Source organism: Numida meleagris, chromosome Z (assembly GCF_002078875.1).
Source record: "Numida meleagris isolate 19003 breed g44 Domestic line chromosome Z, NumMel1.0, whole genome shotgun sequence".
NCBI lineage: Eukaryota > Metazoa > Chordata > Aves > Galliformes > Numididae > Numida > Numida meleagris.
In genome coordinates this window covers 8351371-8373600 of record NC_034438.1, presented here as the reverse complement: position 1 = coordinate 8373600, position 22230 = coordinate 8351371, and the positions used below count along the sequence as shown (strand labels likewise).

Here is a 22230-nt window from a genome sequence, read left to right as displayed (position 1 = left end):
GATGCATCCACCATTCCCACTTCCACCCAGTCCCTAGCTGCATGGCAGTGCTCCATGGCCACGCTTGCTTGGCCAGATGACAACTGGTTCCACTGCCACTGAGTGCTCACAGCTCTCAGAAACCACCTGGCATCACAATCCCGTTCGGAGAAGGAGAGGGAGGTGCACACATGGGAATAGGAGATGGGGGTTTGCTCGAGACAGCTCTGCGCTTCTGGCAGGACTCGAGGGCATTTGTTTTGAAGCTGTGTTTACATGCCTTTGATCAGACGTGTTTAACTTTTCTGGTGCGTGACAGCAGCAAAACAAGTTTGATACATGGATAATGAAACACATTGTGCGTCTGTACATGTAAACGGCTATAACTAGGCTGTGAACATCAGTAACTCAAGCTGGAGGCGGAGAGGGGGAGAGGGAGATGGGGGAAGATGCATCACGATGATGCCAAGGCGTTAAGAAAAAGCACTAACCCAGCAACAACAGCTCAATTGCAGCTGCTGGGGTTGGCCAAGTGGAGACTTCCCCAAGAAGCAAAACTCTTCCCAGCATCATAGGGAGCTCCTCCTTACCAGCTACAATCCAGGCAGGGGCACCATGAAGGACTCTCATTCGCAGTAGTGCCCGAGGGCACTGGTATCAAGCTGTCCCAGCTGTGAGGTCCTCGGCAGCTCCTGAAGCCAGAGCTGCCTTTGAGAAATGCTGGCAGTCAGAATCAGCGAGCAAAAAAGGAAAGAGCGCTTTCAGAGATGCTCCTAAAATAGCCTCTCCCTGAAACGCTATGGCACACCTGGCACAATTATCAAGGACGTTCTTGCATATGTTTAGACCAACTGGACCGCTGAACACCCTGCCGGCATTTCAAGCCTCGTAAGGCACTAAAAGCTTCCTCCCAGCGTGCCAGCAAAGTGCAGAGTGCTGCCGGCTTCCTCCAGAGCAGCAGGACAGCACCGGAGCCATGTGCACGGCTGTAAGCGAGGGAGCATTTCCCAGCACTGTAATACAATGCCACGCTCTGAATGGCCAGCACTAATGGTGGTGTGGAGCAAAGCCTTAGCAGAGACACTGGGCTGCTCCCGCTGAGCAGTGTGGAGGTGATCACCCCATTTCGGAGGCTAAAGGGCAGCAGAGAAGCGTGGATGCCTAGCACCAGCCTCTGCTAAAGAGCAGACCTGGGCATGTTAAATTTACTAGCGCAAATGCAGGCAGAGAGACTTTATAATACAGTCCCATGCTGACCATGCTTCAAGATGAGAGATGCCACCATTTCTCCGTGCTTAGCACAGCAAATGACTGGAGCATGCTGGCACAAGAGGTTTCCTAATGGCATGCCACCTCGCTATACAACCTGTCAAGCCGATGCAGGCTTATGCGGTGGAGCACAGTTGGCAATAGAGGGGGAAGTGAATACTCAGCTGTGATAAATATTTAACGTGCTTTTAGTCCTGAAGAAGTGTAGCACTGAGGCCATCATCCTGTAAGTGAAAACCAAGGCTGATTAATGGGGGAAGGTACTCCCATTTATGGGAGGTTAGGATCAATCCCAATTCTCAGCTATTTGTTGAATCTTTAATGCTCTTTTTCGAGAGCAGAGTTCCTTGGTGAAGGGCAGCATCCTAATAAGGCTGCTTTAACGGCACGGATGTTAAGAGGGTACAAATAAAAGCCCTGTGAAAAAATAAACAGTGAGATGAAAAGAAAGGTTTTGCATGGTCACTGCATTTGTATGGCTTGAAAAAACAGCTCTGAGAAGGTCCCTTCTTCTCTGAAGGGTGGATTTGTCCTTTCACAGCCTTTCCTGCCATCACAGAGCTGAATCCAGAGTCATTCCCAGGCTGGAGGGAATGGCTGCCTGTGAAGTCAGAAAAGCTTACCAACTTTCAGCAACCACTGCGTTTGGAGAGGCAAAGCAGCCAAGTGGCTGCAAGAAGTGTGCCATCCCTGTGAAAGGCTTCCAGCTGGGTCCCTGCATTTCCAGACCAACAGCTGCTGTTTCATCTTTCCACCTCCTTCATTTCCCCACTGGGAAAGCCTCCCCTGCTTCCTCCACAACTCAGCCCTCCTCTCAGTTCAGAAGTCTCATTTCTTCATGCTCCAAGCCCTTCCTGCCTCTGAGAATGGCGATCCCATGTCATGTGTGCACAACAAATACACCCTTCCCACTCCACTCCAGGCTGGAGCATTCACCAGCTACTGAGAGCTGGGATCAACCAGCATCTGCAAGCCAACTCCACTGTCACTGTTTTTCCTCATCCAGCCTTGTTAATAGTGATTAGGAGCTGAGATGTGGGACTGAGCCTTTGTTACAGGTTAACCTGCATGCTGTCTTTGGTACTCCTGATCCCAGCAGAACGCATGGAAGCAGGAATGCTCTCCTGCATCCTACCGGCTGGCTGAGAGGAGTTGCTGAGCAAACCATCAGCATTAGGGGGAAGATCAGCACTAGAGAGAAGCAGCTGTATCCCGAGGGGGACAGGATTACATGCAATTCCCCTGCAGGGCTCCACATTCCTGCTGCCAAACCAGACGGACTGACTGCATGCCTATGGGATGCTCCCAGTGCAGAGAAGGCACAACCAAGCCCAACCCTCAGCCAAACCACCCAGGTGCTCTGGCTTCCCTCCCCAGATCAGGATACCCTTTTGCAGATCTAGGCATACATGAGGGTGATGGAAACAGGGCTGCTGTTGTTTACAGGCTGCTGGCAATGGTGCTGGGCACCCCCCACCCCTCCCCCAGCCAGGAGCCAGCTCCAAGAGAGGAAATTACACGAGCCAGAAGGTTTGATGGAATGAGCCCATTGGGCGGCTTGAAGATAGCTATTAATGGAGAACTTTCTCTAATTGCTTTTGTATAATCTGGGGCTGCTAGGCGGAACTGGGTAATAAATGAAATCCAATTACATTTTCTCTCAGTATTTATTTTATTAAGTAGAATTCATCAGCTGATGAAGGGCCCCTCGAGGTAATGGCTCATGACCTAGTGGAAGGCACTTTTTTTATTATTATTATTATTATTTTCCCCACATGGGGAAGCAGATAATTCAGTTCCCCAGCAAAGGCAAGCTGCTCCCCCTGCAAACCTCACTGGAGTGACAGGGGCAGGGGTCACCATGCGGGATGCACCCAGCACCCACACTGTCCCTCCAAGCAGCAGCCCTGCTCCTACTGCTGGAGCCCCAGTACACAGCCACAACCAGCTTAAACAGGGATGGATCACCAGAGCACAGCTTTCACCATGGGTCCAGAGTGATGGTGCAGGGATTATTCATACTGCGGATGGAGCAAGATTTGGCACCTCTCAGTGTGTGCCTGCCTTTGAGGCTGCAGATTTTGGGGCCAGCACTGTTTCCCTTGGATCTGTGTGCTGCAGAGAACGGTGTTTGAACTTACAAACCTTGGACTCAGTAGAGGACGTGATTGGCTACCACCAAACAGGCTGCAAGCACCAGGAACTCACATCCACCAAACTCAACTCTGCACACCAGCATATCCATAAGGACCAGCCTCACACCATCCTGCAACAATGAACCCAAGCCACCTCAGGTTTGGGTTCAGCCTAAAAGCACCTGTCTTGCATGGATGCGCCCACTGCCAGCAGGTAAGGTATGCTGGGGATGCTTGGTACTGGCACCACTGTGATGCGCTCTGGCTCCTGAGCAGAGCTTGCTGGAAGTCACTGCTGGAGCACAAAAACCAAATGGGCACGCATGGATCCTTCTCTGGGGATGGGGCAGCAGCAAAACCCAGCACAGTGCAGTCAGGAGCAGAGCACAAAGTCTCTGCTCAGCAAACCAAGCTCCAGCCAACAACTCCATGAGACTGGGGTGGCCACCAATGTGCAAGCCCCTTCCTCTTCCTCACCCATGCAGAAATTTGGCTGTTCTCCACCCCTTTTCTCACCCAGGTACTGACCGATGTTCTCCCAAACCCAGCGCCAGCAGCAGCGGCTCACCCAGCTCTCACTGCCATCTTGTCATACAAGCCATTCATCACCCGCCAGTGAGCGCTCGTTACAGACGACAGACTCCAGTCTCCATTAATTAATGGGAAATACTTAGAGAGGCACACGCACATGCACAAATCTGTCTGAGCGATTTCCTATGGCACCTATCGCGGGCGCAGGCAGGTGCTGCGGCAGAGGTAGCGAGTCGCAGCCAGACGCAAAACAAAGAAGCATCAATGCAACAAGAGAAAAACATGGCATGGAGGTGGCTTTTTTTTCTGGAGTGAGTATAAAGTGCCCCATGGCAGCCCAGCATAGCTCAGCCTGCACCAAACACAGCCCCGCCAGCGGCTGAGCCCTCGCACCGCAGGGTGAGCGGAACACAGATGAAGTCAGAGCTGACAGCGAGCCGTGTGAGCCGTGCCACGTTCCCCCGCGCTGCGGCAGAAGCAGAGGGTGAGGAACGAAAGGGTTTCAGAGGGATCTTCTGAAGCTTGTCTGGCTTTTTGATTTTGGAAGAAAACCTAAAACCGATTTGAAATGAGATCTAAACATCGTGTCAAAACCCAGCGCTTGATCTTTTTCACAAGTGGGTTTTCACTTTCTTCAGCTGAGGCTATTTGCCAAACACAACACAGAAACACAAGCTATTCCTGTTAATCCAAAGCTATTTTTCACCAAATATGTGATTCATCTGAAACCTTTCTGCCCGGCTCTGCTTTAGGAGCAGCTATCTGCTACGCCGCCCAGGCAGGATTTATGCTCAAATGAGCATTTGTGTGCAACAGTCAGATGGGATTCATAGAGAAACATATCATCAATAAATCTGTCAATCACTTCTCCCACCCTCAGCACAGGGCTGAAGCCTCGAGTAACTACTCGGCACTTTGTCAACCTTTACCCCAGCAAAGTCTGGGTAAGAGACCTCAGGACTTAGCCTATTGATTGCTTACCATTGTTTGCGATGCCCTGTGTACGTTAGAGATGCTCCCTTCAAGCAAGATTAAATACCTGGCTTATGGCAATGGGATTCAAGGGAAATCATTACTATTTTGTTTTGACTAGCCGAGGAACACACACATCAAATTGCCCCGTTGCCCGTTGTGGTGCCAGGGCCAGGCGATCGCTGCTTTGCACCCATGCTTGCTCCCTGCTGGGCTGGCACAGCACATCCCAAGGCCTCTAACACATTTCCGGGTGTTAAAAGCAGTTTGGTCTCTGCACCTCTCGGCTCCTCCGCAGCATTCTGTTGCAATAACAATGGAGTGACAGCTTCCCAGCAGCTCTGAGCAGCATCACCAGCTCAAAAGCAGCCTTAGTACCTCACTGCTCCCACGCCTTTCAGTTCTTACATTTGTTTGAAGTTGAGCTGGTCTAACTTGGGGGACTGGACACAGACAGAGCCGCTCAACCAGAGCGCATCGCAGTGCGGCTGCCACAGGCACTCTGCAGGGCTGACACCTCCCTGGCCAGGGGACGATGCTCACTACCCACTCTCCCCAAGCATCACTTAAATGTATTAAGATGGGCAGAAGTGCCGATCCTGGCCCACGTAAGGGCACATCTGGGATGTTCCCCATCCTGCAATCACGAAGCAAGCAAACCCCGCACCCATTCCTCCAGCAGAGCATCTCCCAGTGGCGCCCAGGAGCACCTCCTCCCCCTTGCATAGAAAATCAATACCCGTAGCCTTCAGCCTCCAAATCCAGGACAGACGTCCAAGCCAAGCCAGAAGAAAGCCCGATCGTCCCTGCAGCACGGATGTCGAGTGCCAGAAAGCAAGCAGAGAAAATTGACTGCAAAAAACTTTCTCATGGGAGCCTCTGCGCTGCCTGGGTTTGCCTGGAGGGGCTGCAACTGCAGCGCTGCTGATGCTTCAGCGGGGATAACTGCCTTTAGGTTTGTCAAAGCAAGGTCTGCTGCCCACCATGCAGAAGCCAGGTGGGTTTGCTCCGTACAACACATCATGTTTTTGCTGATTGCTGGTGAGAATTCAGAAGCAGGGACACCCCACCACAGCTGCTGCAGACTGAGCGCTGCTTGGGATGGAGGATTCTTCAAAAGGAGATGAAGTCTCACTTTCTAAGGAAACTTTGCCCTCAAGGTACCACCAAGCAGCCCAGCACCCAGAAAAAATATCCCTCTGCAACAAAAAGCCTGCAGTTCACCCTCCAAAAAGGCACCCTGCTGATGAGCATCACACCTCTGGGGTGGGGGGTGGACTCGCAGCCTCCAAACCCTGACATGTGCCCTACCACCAGCTGCTCCCTAGCTGTGTGGTACTGTCAGCGTGGGCACACGTGCACAACGTGGCACGCCGATTCCCCAGCCCTCACCCACACAGCTTCCTGCAGCGCGGGCAGATTTCTGACGCACACTCGCCTCCCGCCTCATTTTATTTCTGCCTCATGCCCGACCTCCCCCTCTCCTCTGAGTACTTCTCCCGCTGCCGTTTGTTCCTGTCCTTTACAGCCCTGCCTGCTGTCACTCGTGTAACCTTGCCTGTTTGGTAATTTGTGGCAATAAAGTGTCACGGTGGGGAAAAAATACAGCATCTCAGCGGCATATAAATCTCTGATCCATAAATTGTGCAGGCCCCACGTGCGTGCCCCTCCTTTTTTATGTAAGTGCAACGATTTAGGGCAAGGGGAAGAAAAAGAGCCAGCAACATGATCTCAGTGAAGGGCAGCACTGAGCCAAACTTGTTAGGGGCTGTAACAAACACCAAGCCTAGCCTGTGCTGCTAATTGCCCTGGAGCAGCGTGGTCCCAGCTGCCTCCTGTTAGAAAGAGAGTAGGTCCCCACTGGCATCCCTTCCCCGGTGGGAAGGACACAGGGTAATGCAGAGGGTGCCTGCCTTGCACAGAGCCTTGGCTCACAGGGCAGCTCCCACCCTACATGTGCCCCACATCTGTGTCAGCCCTAAGGGGCAGAGCGGCAGGCATCCATCATGGCAGTTCTCCTGGAGCTGAGACCCACAGCAGCTGTGATGCAATCCGGTGAGCATATAGCATTTCAGAGGGAGTGCTGTCCCCGTTACTGATGGTTGTTTCTTTTAATTGGAAAACACCGCTTGCCTCCATTAGAGCCCTCATTTACTGAATGATTGTCGCGGTCATGCTGCAGCTCAGCAGTAAAAAGCCATCCCCAGCACTCCTGCTGCCTCTTGGCTGAGCCACATCTCCTGTGTCTCCCCCTGCAAACCCTCCCAGGGTCCTTGGCACATTAGGATCTCACCTGCCACCCATCACATGGAATAGCAGAAAGCCTTGCATTAAAGCCTCCTCCTGACACTGACATTTTTCTGGACATCTATGGCCCACCTGCGCAGCTAAGTATCATGCCTGTGAATACAAACAAGCTGGGGAATGCGCGTTCACTAGACAGATAGCTTGGGAAAGTGTCATCACCAGTTGAAAGCCCATATGTGGTTTTGTTACAAAGGTATCCGCTTCCTGGCTTGCCCACTAGTCAGAGGAATATATGGCCAGAGCAAAGTGGCACCCTGGAGACAGGCTGAAGCTGATGCTCAAAGCACTCTGGAAAAACTGTATAGATGAACACATCACGGGAGGCAGAAATCTCCCTGCTCCCTGGCTCTGGAATGAGGTATCATGTAGCTGATCAAGAGGATGTGTTAAAATACAGAGTCAGGTTTTGGACCCTAGAACTGCCTGCAGACACCGCCTTCCCTCCTGCAGCCCCAGGCCACTGAAGCACTTGCTGTGAAAATTCCAGCCCACCACTACGGCTGGTCTTGGGAGCCCCAGTAACAAGCTGTTAATTAAGAGAAAATCCAGCAGAGGTCAGAGATGAATGGGGGAGTTATGGGGAAGACTGAGCTGGGCTCTTCGCAGCAACGCGTGGCAAGAGGATGAGAAGCAGCGTGGCGTAGCTGAAAGAAAAGGCTCCCATTGGATGGAAGGAGAAACTTCAGCTCGTCCTGAGGGCCCGCTGGAAGAGTGGCCCAGACACTTGTGCTCTCTGAAGATGTACATGCACACATACTGCGAGACCTAACCTGGACTCAGGAACCACTCCTAACATCAAGGTTGAATGGCTCGTACCAGTTCAAGAGCTCTGTGTGTTATTTGATGAGGGATGAAGACTTTTACAAGAAACAAAATGGCACTGGCCACAGGTGTATAAAACTAACCAGTAGGAAAAATCTCTTTCCTGACTCAGAAATCCCAGGATCCAGAGGATGGAGACCCTCAAGCTGTGAAGACTCACAGCTACACTTGACCCGACACAGTGCTGGTGTCAGTTCTGCTCTGAACTACAGACCTCCAAGGTCCACGTGGGTCTGCAGCAATGTGAGGAGATGAGATCACTGGTCACACCTTATTTTTGGTCACAGAGCACCTCAGGGCCTCTCAACCATGCCATTCCTGCCATCTGAAAGGCAGGTCCCTCCTTCAGAATAAGGACAAAGCCCTCAAGCAAATGAGCCACCATCACTGGCAGTGCCCGGAGGGATCCATCTCAGACAGAAGGTAGGACAGATTTCTCTTCAGACCCTCATAAACACTGCTAAATGCTCAAAAACTGCATAAACAAGTGACAGCACCAGAGCTCTGGCAAGACATCTGTCCATCTATAAATAGCGCTCAGCCGCCTGTCCTTATCGCAGGGCTTTGATGTGTTTGGGGAGAGCATTTTTTTCCCCGTCTCTTCCAAGTCCCAGGCAGCACAGATAATGGGCTTGCATCGATCCAGCTCAAGTATTACTAAACTTCCTACTATCGTGGCAGTGCGCCAGCCTCAAAGAGGACAAGAGAACATGTGTCTGTTCGGAGCCAACCACAAGGAGCAGGCAGAAAATTGCTTTAGACTTTAAAAAAAAACAGGTGCTTTTTGCAGATTTGTAGATCAATCTACAACGTATTTTAGAGGTTTAAAAAAAGTCAATAGAAACAAGATATATCATTGCTGCACAAGAGCCTGAGAAGTTGTATTTCTATTTATGCTTCTACGAGCACTGCACCGCGGGCTTGCCTTCCTGCTGCTCCCTGCTGTGGTCCTGCATTGCTTCTCCAGCAGCAAAAATGGGGCCAGAGGATCTTCTTTCATCAACCCTTAGGCTGTACCTGGAGCTGGCTGGGGACTGATGGACCTCTCATGCATCACAGCTGCACCCTATAGACATGGGCAGCTGCACTAGCACACTGATCTCCCACCTACTGGTGCTTCCTGCACCCCCACCAACCTGGGCTGAGCACACAAACCCACTCAGGTTTCTTGGGATGCTCCTAGGTTTGGATGTTGCTGAGATGGTCCCATGGGGTTCACTGCTCCAGCCAGTGCTGCTGTCCAGGGGACCCTCTTGGCAACATCACACTGTGTACACATGCAACAAGTATATGCTCACAGTGCACTGATCCCCAGAACAGCATGGGACAATGGTTTGTCCTTTGCAGTCCCCAGGAACTCATCCATCCTATGGACACGTCCGCCATGTACCCACCACTCCTCTTGCACCATGGTGGCACAGCTTGCAGAAGCCTTAGCATGGACCTCCTTGCAAACCCTCCAGCTCCACCACAGAGCTCTACAACATATTCTGTCCTTTTCTCCCTTGCTTTTATTATTATTAAATGAGCCACATGACATGCCTTATTAAACCAGACCTAAATCATGCCTGTTCCTCCCTAGATCCCGTGTAATGCATCAGCCATTAAACATGCAATTAGTCTGCATTCACAAATCCATGTGCTGCTCACAGCGGGACCGCTTGCCTCTGCTGCTGCCTAACGAGCCTCCAGGCAGCAGGTCCCACTGGATCTGGCCACAGCCATTCCTGAAGCACAAACAACCTTCCCTTTCAGAGAGAGAAGGATAATATGTGCACTCAGGCCACTGAAGTTGGTGGTGCATCCCTGACGAATGGGGGGAGCTGGGGGATGCCCAGCTTGAGTAGCCCCAGGGCCCAGCCTGGGCCATGGGAAGTGAGTAAGGCTGCAGCCCTCAGCCCTCCCTACAGCCTGAAATGTGCAGAAACGCAAACACCTTCCCCACATCCCACTCGACCCCAAACCCATGCCCCTCCATCCTCTTCCCATTCCTCTGCCAGGCTTGAGATGCTCTGGCAGCACATCAGCAGGGTTGGGCTTTTATTCCTGCACTGCCGTGTACGAGCAGGCGCCAGGGGACGTATCATTCAGCAAAGTCAAGGAAGCAACAAGCAGCGTTAACCATTAGCATGTGTGTACGGAGACCCCTAATAAACTCTTTTTTCCCTTGCTCCCGTCTGCTTTGCTCTGGGCCACTAAATCCAATTCAGCAGAGCTCAGAGCTTGTAACGAAGCTGCAACACATTTGTCAGATCCCCGACTAGACCCATGGCTAATTTTACAATGCTAATTTATCTCACCATATTATATCGCTTTCATTTCATCCCCCTGGATCCCATTACTGCCAGCGTACCTTGTAGCCAGCGTGTAACAGTAATTGGTATTATTAGCGACGTACCCTCCTTGTGCTGCTCTCTATTTGCAGAGCTGCAAAGAGAACTGCTGCTGGGTGGAGGATGAAGAGGGATGGGAAGGGGTCCTTCCTCCACATCATCCCACAGATGCCACCCCCAGGCAATGCTGATGGCATTTTTGCTGCTGCAGACCAATGTGCTCCATCAGTTGCTGTCCACCCCTGTGGCTTCTCACCTTGAGCTACATCCAGTACCTGCATCCAGCCTCAAATGCACTTGCAGGGAGCATTTCTGTCCCTGGCTGGGGCTCAGGGAACAATGATCTGGCTGATGCAGAGTGAAAGAGGCTGCAAAACACCCCTGGGAAATGGGCTGCTTGGGGAGAGGGCAGTGGAAGCGGGCAGAGATGTTTTGGTGAAGTTTCACCTCTTCAGTGTAAGCGATTGCTTTTCCAAGATCAGTGCAATTAAAACCACACAATTTTTGCTAAGTGGGAGGCTGTGCTAGTCAAATGGTGAAAATTGTCATTTAACATGTCCTTGCTTGGCACTTAGGGACCCATTAAAAATTTAATTAATCACTTTCATTTTTCAAGCCCAGCAGCAGCAAGCATTGGTTTTCCCAGCCCCCAGCAAATCCCAGCATGGCCCACATCCCCAGAAAGGGCAGTACCATCACCACTCCCACTTTGCTCCAATAGAGTTCCTGTGGCTTAGGAAATGACACCAGACCTCTCCAAAAATGATGCCATATTATCATAATCCTTAATAAAGCATGAATAGAAACTCTGACAACCTTTTGACCACTGCTGGAGGCCATGGTGTTTTCCTAAGGGGACGCAGCCCTACAACATCAGTGGGACAGAGCTGGGCACTAGAGAGATGCTGTACCCTCTGTGCAGGAAGGGTGAGCAGAAAGGGCACCTGCTCTGAAGCTCAGAGCATGTGAATTGAGAGCAAGGCAGGTAAGTGAGCACTTCAGTCCACTTCTCACCTCTCCACCAGTCCTGAGTCCTGGGGGCGTCCCCAGTTTATCATCAAAGTCTGTGGGATTCTTCTGGTTGCTCACGATTGGCTGAACCCCGCTGCTTGGATCTGGGAGTTTCTTCAACAAAGCAGAAGAGACAATCTGTCAGGTTATCAGGTGCAGCTCTGTGCTTGCTTCAAGTGTAGGCAATGAACAAGGAAGGGGGCATCTGTTTCCCAGCCCTGGCAGCCAGGGGTGACACAAAGCTTGTTCAGACACACAGCCCTCCCGCAGGAGAATCCCAGTCCAGCCCCAGAGCATGCATCTGCTTACTTATTTTGATTTAGAGACATGAAACAGGAGATGGGGAGAAAATACAGCAGCTTGGGGCATCTCTAATCATCTTTGAAGACAGCAGCAGTTGCCATCCAAAACAGTGTAGCAGGACCAAAATGTCAGCCCATCATCCAGACACTTGCCCACAGGTTTTATGCTGCATAAACCCTAATCCTGCAGAGCTTCACACACAGTTACACCGTGCATGGAGGGAAGGAAAGAAGCACACGCAGCTTTGTGGTGCAGGTTCCCAGGACTGCAGATGTGCAAGAGACGCTGTGTGACATGCTGCCCAGCGAGATGGAGTCTGGGGCATTCAGTGCCTTTGGTTACAGCAGCAAATATACTTCTCGTGTTAGACAAACAAATTATCAGCCAAGATCTGCACTCATTATCTAGCTCTTGTGGCTGAGCTTGTTTGGTTCCCTCCCTCCTTTTTAAGCGCTTTGAGAAGATAAAAAAAAAAGAGAAAGTACTATGGTTCTGCATTATTAAATATGAAAAATAGAAGGAGCCAAACTCCACTGGCAAGAGTAGAGTCTCAGCGCCGCTCTTGGGGAGACGTTTTCCCACGGGCGACTGCAAGCCTGGAACAAAATGTGCTTTAATTAGCACTCGAGTTGACGAGCTCCATCCGAACCCTCCACAGGACCCCATCCAAACACGGCACAAACCTGACTGCAGCCCCTGCCCACCCCCATCCGCCTGCGAAACCCAAACAAACAAATAACCCCCCCCCAAAAAAAAGAAACTCCACTGGGCGCCTGATTGAGAAACGCTCATTTGCAAAGTGCTGGGAAATAATTAAAAAGTTTTCCCAGAGCTTAAAAGGAGGGCAACAGACCGTTTGTCACGCCGGCAGCACGTGGCATACCACAATTCATCATGCTTGTCAGGTGTCAGCCACTGAGAAATTCAACTCCGGCTGCCCCGAGCCGAACACTCGCAATGTCCCATCACTCACGAGCCGCCCCGCCGGGCACCCCAGGCTGACAGGGTGTGCAAGGAGGAGGGGGCTCCTTCCACTGAGCTCTTTTGCTCTGCAATGCCAGCGCCACATTTATCTTGTTGTTTCGGTGGTTTTTTTACGCTGCAGATGGAGCAGAGCAGAGGAAGACAGGGCAAAGCAAGAAGCGAGGATGGTCCATTGCAACCAGGGACCCTTGGCTGAGGGACCTGCTCACACCATGAGGACTGGCACAGAATCACAGAACTGTCTGAGCTGGAAGGTACCCTCAAAGGTCCAACTGCCCTGCAATGGACAGGGACACCTACAGCTCGCTCAGGTGCTCAGAGCCCCCGCTGCCTGACCTTGGGTGTCTCCAGGATATCCCTGAGCCCTGCTCTGTTGGCATACGCCACCTCTGGTACAGATCCCAGAGCCTCGCTTTCTCCTCTTTGCTTCTCAAGAACTCAATCAAACTGTGGACTAACCCAGGTTTTGGAGGGACTCAGCAGGTGTGTCCAGAGCAGGTGTGCACCTGAAGGATCTAACTCAGGGCAACCTGCAGGAAGTGATAGTATCAGTGAGCTGAGCTGCCCCAAACACAGGAGACAGCTCTGACCACAGCACAGGCAGGCTTGCATAGGGTGCAAAGAGCAGCACAGGCCCCACAGGAAGGCTTGCAGCAGCCCTGAGCTTCCCCCAGGCACCTAAGACTCAAGGTCCCAAGTGCCACCATCAGGACACATCACCAAGGTGACACCTGCTGGATAGGGTCTGGCAAGACTGCCTCCACAACACACTCTTATTTTGGACACTTCCATAGCAACATGCTGAGTTAGGAGGACGCAATGAAAAAGCACTGACGCTTTAACCAGGTCCCTCCTGAAAAATCTCAAAAAACAGCACCCGTTGCATGTCCCTGCAGTTCCCAGCCACACACTGCAGCTAGGGCAGAAGGATATCCCAGCCACTTCTTGCAAAAAAAAATAATAATAATAATGCTGTGGGGAGGAAGTCTTTTCTCCCCCGTCACCATCATACACAAAACTGCATGGATCAGGGATCAACGAGTTCTTTGGCACCAACAGGAGGGCCCCGCAGCATCCCAGCAGTGAAGCATCCCATGCATCAGCCGAGCCATGGGCTTAGCAGTCCTCCATGCTCAGTGCAGTGCAGGTCCTGCTGGGAGCAGAGCTGCAAGCAGTGCATCTGCACACACTAGATACACTCCTGACAGCAACCCATCCCGGACTCACAGTGCAAAGGTACTGGAGTTTCTTCAGCATAACTGCAAGTATATACTTTTTTAGCTGCAGATAAACTAATGCCTTTTTTCCCCCAAAGCATGTCCTGAGAGCAGCTTAAAACCCCTTTTTTGCTAAAAGTTCCCCAAAAAAGTTCAGCCAGAGGCAGAGACATGCAAAGTTTCAGTCCACATGGTTAAAGACTGGCATAGTTTCAAGCAACTGAAGGCAGGGTTTTATAATCACAAGTGTCAGGTAACCTTAATTATACTATTTCCTGAAGGAATGAGTTTTCCCTGCTGAAGTCCAGAAATTATTAAAAAAGGTTGACCTCAGTAGATCTAGTCAAGACGGAGACAAGAAGCCTGTGAAGGATTCTTAAGGCAGGAGAGCTCATGCATCTGCATTTTGCGGAGGGGGTCCAGGTTTTTAGGACAGGTGTCCTTGTGAGAGCAAGGTGGTGCACAGGTACCCCCTGCATCCAGCTCAGAGACTCTTGTGCTGCCAAGACCTGGAGTTCCTCATTCCCATCAGCATGCCCTCATCTGCCCTTCTAGGTGCAGAAAAACCATCCCATCCCTTCCACCTCCACCATCGCTTCCCAGGAGCTGGCTAGGAGGATCAAGCACCTGGAGGCAGAATAACTGAAACTGGAATATTGAAACTGGGATATTCTTCCAAACTGGGGAGTTTAGGTCATCTGTTCCTCACAAAACCCATAGCACCAATAACTGTCCCCAAAATGCAACTCGGCCCCATGGCTGAGTGGTGGGTGCAGCATCTCCAGCAGCATGCACCTGGTGCTGGCTGCTTTGGCTGTGATGTCCACGGAGCCTTTTGCAACTACGAAAAAGCTCTTTTAAAAAGCATGGAAAGTCTCAACATGAGAGAGGAAGGGTAGGCTGAGATGGCTGCTGCCAGTGCCCCAGTACAGAGAAGCACAGCCAAGGCTGAAGCATCCCATGGCTAGGCTGGCTCTGCAGGTTCCCCAGTTCCCGGCAGCACCACATTTGTGCATCACAGTGGTATTGCAACAGGCTGAAAGCACAAGCTTTGCCTTACCGTTCACCCTGCTCACAGCACTGCTGAACTGAGCTATGCACCATGCAGGAACCCAGATCCCAACAGGGGCTGCAGAGCGGACACCATCTGCACTACAGGACTAGTCCCCCTAAGTGTGCAGGAGCTAAACCAGACCTGTGCCATGCCCCTAAACCCACACACAGGCACACAGAGGGAAGGCTGCAGGAAGAGCCTTGCCCAGCCCAGCACTCCCTGGGTGAAGGCTGCACACAGCTCCCAGGGGGAAGCAAAGCTGCGAGTGACCTCATGGGTTTCTTCCACCGCTGCCCTCTCCGCTGCCGTGAGTCACGGAGCAGTGACAGGCCATTTGTCAGCACCGGTGGCATCATCGCCAATCTTATTTCTGAGCAGACATCTGACCTTGCTTGCATCCCCGAGACCTGTGTTACCGCACGGCACGGGCAGCCTCCTGACAGCTCCCAGGGGACGCAAGGAGAGGCCACGGAGGTGACGGGGGATCGGGCTGTGACACAGCCTGATCCTGACTCAGGATGCACAGGATGCAGACTTCAGCTGTGGGGGGAATGCAGGGCTGTGGGCTTGTCCCACTGCACTGTCCTTCTCCTAGCCCAAGAAGGGGTCTCTCACGCCGAGCATGGAGCTCAGTTACAAAGACTGTGTCTTGAAAGAGGGTAGCCCAGGCAAAATCTGCCTTGTTCTCATCTCAGGAGGAAACAAAGACCCTTCTTCCTTTTTCCTATCTTGTATCCTGTATTTGCAGTATCCTGTGTTTCAGCCCCATCTGTTGAAAGCCCTGGGTGCAATTCGGTACCAACCATCACACCCAGACCTTCAGAGCCAGCCATGACCCAGGCTGAATTTAATCCCAGATCTGCTAGCAGTTATACCTGCATCCTGCAGAATAGAATCACAGAATTGTTTGAGTCAGAAGGGACCATCAAAGGTCACCTGGTGCAACTTCCCTGCAATGAGCAGGGACACCCACAGCTCCATCAGGTGCTCAGAGCCCCTCCACCCTGACCTTGGGTGCCTCCAGGCATGGGGCATCCACATTTCTGGGCAACCTGTTCCAGAGCCTCATCACCCTGACTGTAAAAACTCTTTCCTTATACCCAATCTAAATCTCTCTTCTTTTAGTTTGAAGCCATTTCCCCTTGTCCTATCACAACAGACCCTGCTGAAGAGCCTGTCCCCTTCTTTCTTACACCCCCCTTTAGATACAGACAGGCCGCTCTCAGGTCTCCCAGAGCCTTCTCTTCTCCAGGCTGCACAGACCCAGCTCTCAGCCTGTCCTCGTAGGCAGCTGTTCCATCCCTGACCACTTTTGTGGCCCTCCTGTGCATGAGCTCTAACAGGCCCATATCTCTCCTGTACTGAGGACTCCAACAGATGCTATGACATTGGGGGCCAGCATCCCTCTTCCCCAAGTGAGAGGACACTGGCATCATACCAGCCTGCCCTGCAGCTGCCACTTGGTCACCTCACACAGCTCCATTCCCTGTACCTCTGGGAAGGACACTTGCCACTGGAGAGATGGCCATGGCTGCCCAGGAAGGTGATGGAGTCACTACCCCAGGAGGTGCTCAAGAAACGTGGAATTTGGAACTGAGGAACGTGGTTAGCGGGCATGGTGGGCATGGGCTGATGGTTGGACTGGATGATCTTAGTGGTCTTTTCCAACCTCAATGACTGCGTGATTCTATGGCAGAAACAGGGCACCTGAGCCAGTCTCGTGCTCTATTACTTCTCCTAAGAGCAACGAATTAAAAATGACAGGGGACTGGGAAAAGACAGATTCAGTTAAGATGAAGAAATCACTGCCATTAAACATCATTAGAATAATATGCCCAGAAAGCTTCATAAAAGGAGATATCATATGATTGAATGCTCTCCAGACTCTCATTTTACACAGACTCAAAACACCGACCAAGAGAGTCTTGTAAAATCCAACTCTCGCAACTTTCTGAAGGCTCTTTGTGGATTTATTATTTTTCTCTTCCTGAGGAGCTTTTTGAGTTTGCAATTGAAACTACAATTCTTTTAGTTCCTGAGGGGGCGGGGGAAGAAAAAAAAAAGAAAAAAAAAAGAAAAAAAAATCATTTTTCATTAAACTGAAGCAAATGGCGTTTTTGCTTGTCAAAAATATTTGACACAACTCTGACAGACTCAACCAGACATAAATAAAAGATTTAAACCCTTACGCTTCAGCGCTTAAGGAAAACCCGCTGTCAGCCCCACGCTGCAACAAGCTCTTCCCTATGGGCCGCGCTCCCCAGGCGCTGCCAGCTCCATCCTGATGACAGGAGGAGGACAAACAGGGACAGCCTCCCGCCGGCCCTTCCTACAAGCCAAACCCCGCCAGCCCATGTTATCTCGCCCAGCAAACAGCCATCCCATGCTTTATTTCCTTGGCCAGCCTCCTGCAGCAGCCGTGTCAGCGACGCAGCCACAGACACCGCGACAAGACGTGGAGCAGTGTCAAAACCCATTTTGAAATCCTTCTATCCTATTAAAGCCAGTGAGGCTTATCTGCATGGATTTACACTGTTTGCCCCAATATTTAGCTACTGAGCTGACTAATCTGTGTGCACAAAAAGCCCTGGTGGCTCTGAGGCTGAGCAATCTACATCATTCATCATTTAGATTAGCTATTGTCTTAATCATCTTTAAACTACTATATAATACATAAGGGGGGTGGATGTCCTATATGCCTGGGATATCTGCAAGAAAAAAAAAACACACACAGAAAAAACCCAATGGGCTGAAGCTCAGAAACTTGGGCAAAAGCTAAAGTGACAGCTCCTGGTCTGCTACAAGAGAAAGGAAGCTTGTTGCACCTCCTGGCTTACCTTCTCACCCTCTGCACCCCAGTGGCCTTTAATAATTTCACAGCTTCCTGCAGGTGCAGGTCAAGGATGAAGCCCTGTCCCACTCTAAGGGATCACTCTGCACATCGCCACGGGAGGACAAACAAAGAACAGGTTCCTTTGTGGAAAGAGAAAAGAGTTTAGGGGGAGAGGGATCGGGTGCAACAAGGCAGGAGCAAATGAGGCTTTGGTTTGTTGCTGCCAGAGCTGAGGGAGCTAATAAACAGACAGATGAGAGCTAAATTGTCTTCTGAACCTCTGTATCAGTATTCACATTACAGAGGCTGCTTCCAGCAATTCCAGCGTATTAATAATAAATGCTACATAATTACAGCAGACTTGCTTTTGTCCTCTTCCTGTTTTCTGTCAGTGTCTGCTTAACCCTGCGCAGCCCGCAGCCTGCTCCAACCCCACATCTCCCTCCTTCAGGACCCCAGGGAAAGGCTGCATGTCAATGCCAGCCTGCAGTCACCACCCTTGATCACCCCCAAAGGATTTTGACCACCTCCAAAGGATTTTGGCCACCTCCAAAGGATTTTGGGCAGCCCCTAAACAACCCAAAGGATTATGGCCATCTCCAATGCCCTTTGGCCACCCTTTGACCACCCTCAAAGGATTATGGCTAACTTCAATTCCCTTTGGCCACTCCTTGACCTCCAACAACCAATGGCCACCCCATGACCACCCCAAACCCCAAAGTTCATCTGCCAGCCCTCATCCCTCCATGCCCTTTGACAATGTGAACAGTGCTGCAGCGTGTGAAAAGAGAGCATTTGGGGGCTGGGATGAGTGAAGGCACAGAGGAGCATCCCCAGAAAAAAAGTAGCCACGGGAGGACATAGGAGACAACCCCCTGATCTGACTGGGTAGAAGAGAACCAAGTTGGTGTCATCATGTTCCAGACCAAGTGGACACCCCTCACTGCAGCACCGTGGCCCCTGACCCTGGCTCCTCCAAAGTACCCCTCCTCCTAGGCGGACTGCACCAGAACACCATGCCCTGATCATTTCTGGAGCAGACTCAAGAGATTTTAAAACCCTTTAGCACCTTTTCCTGAAGTTTAGAAGCGCTTTATACTATCAAACTACAAATTGAGCTCTGGAACATGTGCCGCTCCCTACAGGACTGTTTCCAGGAGAACTCCTTCCTCAGTTGCATGCAAAGGGCATCAGAACTCTGGAAAAGGGCCCATATTAGCTGTGCTTGTTTACAGCAGAGCACAGGTTTAATTTGCACCTTTCCGGCTCACTCTCTCTTTTTCCAGCCTTGCAGGAGACTGCTATGCCCCTTAACACAGCTTCAATAACAGAAGAGAGCAAACACCTCAAATGGGATTTCTGCAAGGAGAAACCAACATGCAAAGCGGAGCGTTCCTGCCTTCCGGTGCAAATTAACTCAGCTCCTGCCCTGACTGCAGACCTTTCCAGACATGAGACTCACTGCACTTCAAACAAATGCCAAGCATCTAGACAAATCATTCCACACACAGAAAGAGCCCCAAATGCTATGGGAACACTTGATTAAGACAGCTGAGCATTAAAAAGCCTTGAAATAGGAAGAAAGAAAAAAAAAGCAACTCGAGCCCAGCTGCACTGCTCGCACACAGAGGAAGGTGTGGATGGAGTGACCTCAGACTGGCTGTCCCTCACACACCATGTCCCACCCAACCCAGAACATGCACAGCATGCCCAGCACTGCCATCCTGCCACCGCTCTCCCTGTGTTCCCGCAGCTGCTCACATCCACCACACCATTTCTATGCTGTCTCCTCCACAAGGTGAAGCGTTGAAGCGTTTGTCTTCCCTGCCCATGATACATTCACTCTTCTGGCAGTTTTCAAGAAAAAAGGAAGCAGCAAGCAGTTGTCCAGGAAAGATGTTGAAGAGAAGAACTGAAGGCAGCGACCATGCAAGGGATGGAGGAAGGCACAGGGCAGGAGTCACAGAATCATAGTAACACAGAATTGAGCTGGAAGGGATCCTTCAAGGTCACCTGGCCCAACTCCTCTGCAGTGAGCAGGGACACCCACAGCTCCATCAGGTGCTCAGAGCCCCAAAACTCTGACCTTGAGTGTCTCTGGGGATGGGGCATCCACCACCTCTCTGAGCAACCTGTTCCAGAGCCTCACCACCCCGACTGTAAAAAGCATCTTCCTTACACCTAATCTAATTCTCTCCTCCTTTAGTTTGGAACCACTTTCTCTTGTCCTATTGCAGCAGACCCTGCTGAAGAGCCTGTCTCCTTTCTTACAGCCCCCTTTAGAAACTGAAGGGCTGCTGGACCGTTCATTCACATGAAGTGGGCATCTCAGAGAAGGCTGGACAGAACGTGACACAGGAAGGACACACTGCAGGGCAGTACCATGGAGACTCCTGGCAGCAGATAGCCATAGGGTACAAGGAACTCACATTCATCTCTGCTGGGTGGCCCTGGGCCAGCAGGACTTCAGGTGTCATGGAGTAAACAAAGCAAGGTTTGCCCCAGGTGATGAGTCAGTACTCCTAGATGCAAAAGCAGGAATGTACCAGGCAGCAGTCCCCTTGCCAGGGCTGTTTCCTGCTTTCCAACCAACCTCCATACCCAAAGCTACCCCTAAACTTCAGAATGCTCCAGGCAGCAGCAAGCACAAGAACAGTACTGGAGGGGTTGACCCCATCGACTGAAAAGGGAGATAAACATATCACTTAACTGTTCCCTGCTTGAAACTCGGGTACAGTTTCACAGTCCATGGCAATGCAATAGGAGACCTCCAAAGACAAGGGACCCCAGGTACCTGCTTCTGGTGCCCAAGTCCTGCAGGCTGCATTGTCAGACGAGCCACCCATCTGGATGGCACAGAACACTACAAGAACAGCATCTTGTAGGAGCTGCTCTCCCAAAACAGAGAGACAGTCCAGTGTGATGGGGAGAGGGGTCCCATAGTCAGGACCCCTGAGGGATGGAAGATCAGAGAGGCAGGGGCTGGAGGAGCACAGCTTCAGGGAGGACCATGCTGTAGCCTGGGGGCTGGCACAAGCTCCCCAGCAGCTGATGGTGGCATGTTGCAAACCACCTGAGTATCTTGTCACTTCCATCCATAAGCAAATTCAAAAAAGAAAGCATGTTCTTAATTACAAATTAAGCCACTAATTGATACCAAGCTCGGATAGCTCTGGGGGAAACAGAGGCATAGTTGAACCCCATGCACCAATGCTGCAGTGATTGCAACTGAGACACGAGGGTTCTGAGCTCCCCTCACTTCCAGTTCCTGCTGCTCACAGCAGCACAGAATCTGTCAGTACTCTGCTTCTTTCAGCCCCAGCCTGTCTCCAAACACCATGACACCCAGAGGTGTTCCTCTTCTAGCTGGTGCTCAGATCCAGGCTCAAACCAAGCATCCACAAGAGCCAGCAACTGCCTTCAGCAGCTTTCTCCTATCATGCAGCAACTGGGGGAGACAGCCTTTCCCGGGGCTCCCCACCAGGTAAAAACCTCCATGCCTAAAGGCATGGAGAGCAACAGCCTCCTCACCACCACATATCAGCTTCCATAAAAGCTTTGTACAGAAAAAAGTCCCCAGCATTTTGCTTCTGCAAAATGTTCTGCACAGATTCATGCACCTTGCAAAGGATGTGAAGGAATGAAGGAACTACTCCAGTCAAGTAAAAGCTTGTCACTAGAAACTCCAGAGCTGAAGAACCCCCTCCTGACATAAGATTCCCAACTCTGCCTTTTGGAAAATAAAGTGGAATTGCCTCCTCTTAGTAATTAGAGATGAATATTAATAGGTAATGAGTAATAGGGGATAATAAGGCTTGAAGTATTGCACACCTATGAAGTCCACGCGAAGCTCCCAGCACTTGCTGGAGGTCTCCATCCCCTTGATCTGCTAAGGCAGCTCTGCTAAGCCTAAGGAATGTCATCCAGCTTGAGACAAAAGTAAGCACAGGAGGACCTGTCTGTGGAGGTGCTGTGCAGATGAGAGGTGAATAAATAAAAGAGACTCAGGTTAATAGCAAATTGTGCAGTAAAGCTCACTGGATGGCGGCAATTCAGTGGAAAAGGTGCTGGAGCAAAGCATGTGTTTGAGTGACTTTGGGCACAAAAGCGAGGAAACTGAAAACCTGACAAATACCAGCTCTACCTTAAAATAGCACAAAGCTCCTCTGGAGTCTTTTCCTATTCCAACACTTGAGTTAAACTGAGAAAAAGGATGCCGGACCTCCGTGGTGGAGAAAAGAACCTCCTGTTACCTGATTGGTGATTGTAACAAAGACAGGCTGCACCTCAGACCACCTTCCCCAAAGAAACAAAGAGCCGTGCTCTGCTGCGATGCAAAGGGCTGCTGCTTCAACTTGGTTCCTCCACCCCTTCCTTCAATCCTAAATCAATTACGGGAAGGTTAATGGGGCAGAGAGGATGCCAGTTGGTTGGGTAATGATGTCAAAGCACCTGGCATTGCCTGGGCAACAGCTAGGCA

General features: G+C 51.0%; 1 protein-coding gene across 6 annotated transcripts in view; it reads right to left on the bottom strand.

Annotated features, from left to right (window-relative positions):
* Positions 1–22230, bottom strand: part of CNTFR (ciliary neurotrophic factor receptor) — a 174877-nt gene that overhangs the window by 112306 nt on the left and 40341 nt on the right. For 4 of the 6 annotated variants that reach the window (XM_021380425.1, XM_021380426.1, XM_021380431.1 and 1 more), the window contains one exon: positions 11363–11473. The exons of the other annotated variants lie outside the window; for them this stretch is intronic. In XM_021380425.1, coding sequence (XP_021236100.1) covers positions 11363–11473 — 111 coding nt within the window. The remainder of the gene's footprint in view (positions 1–11362; positions 11474–22230) is intronic. 6 annotated transcript variants of the gene reach the window in all.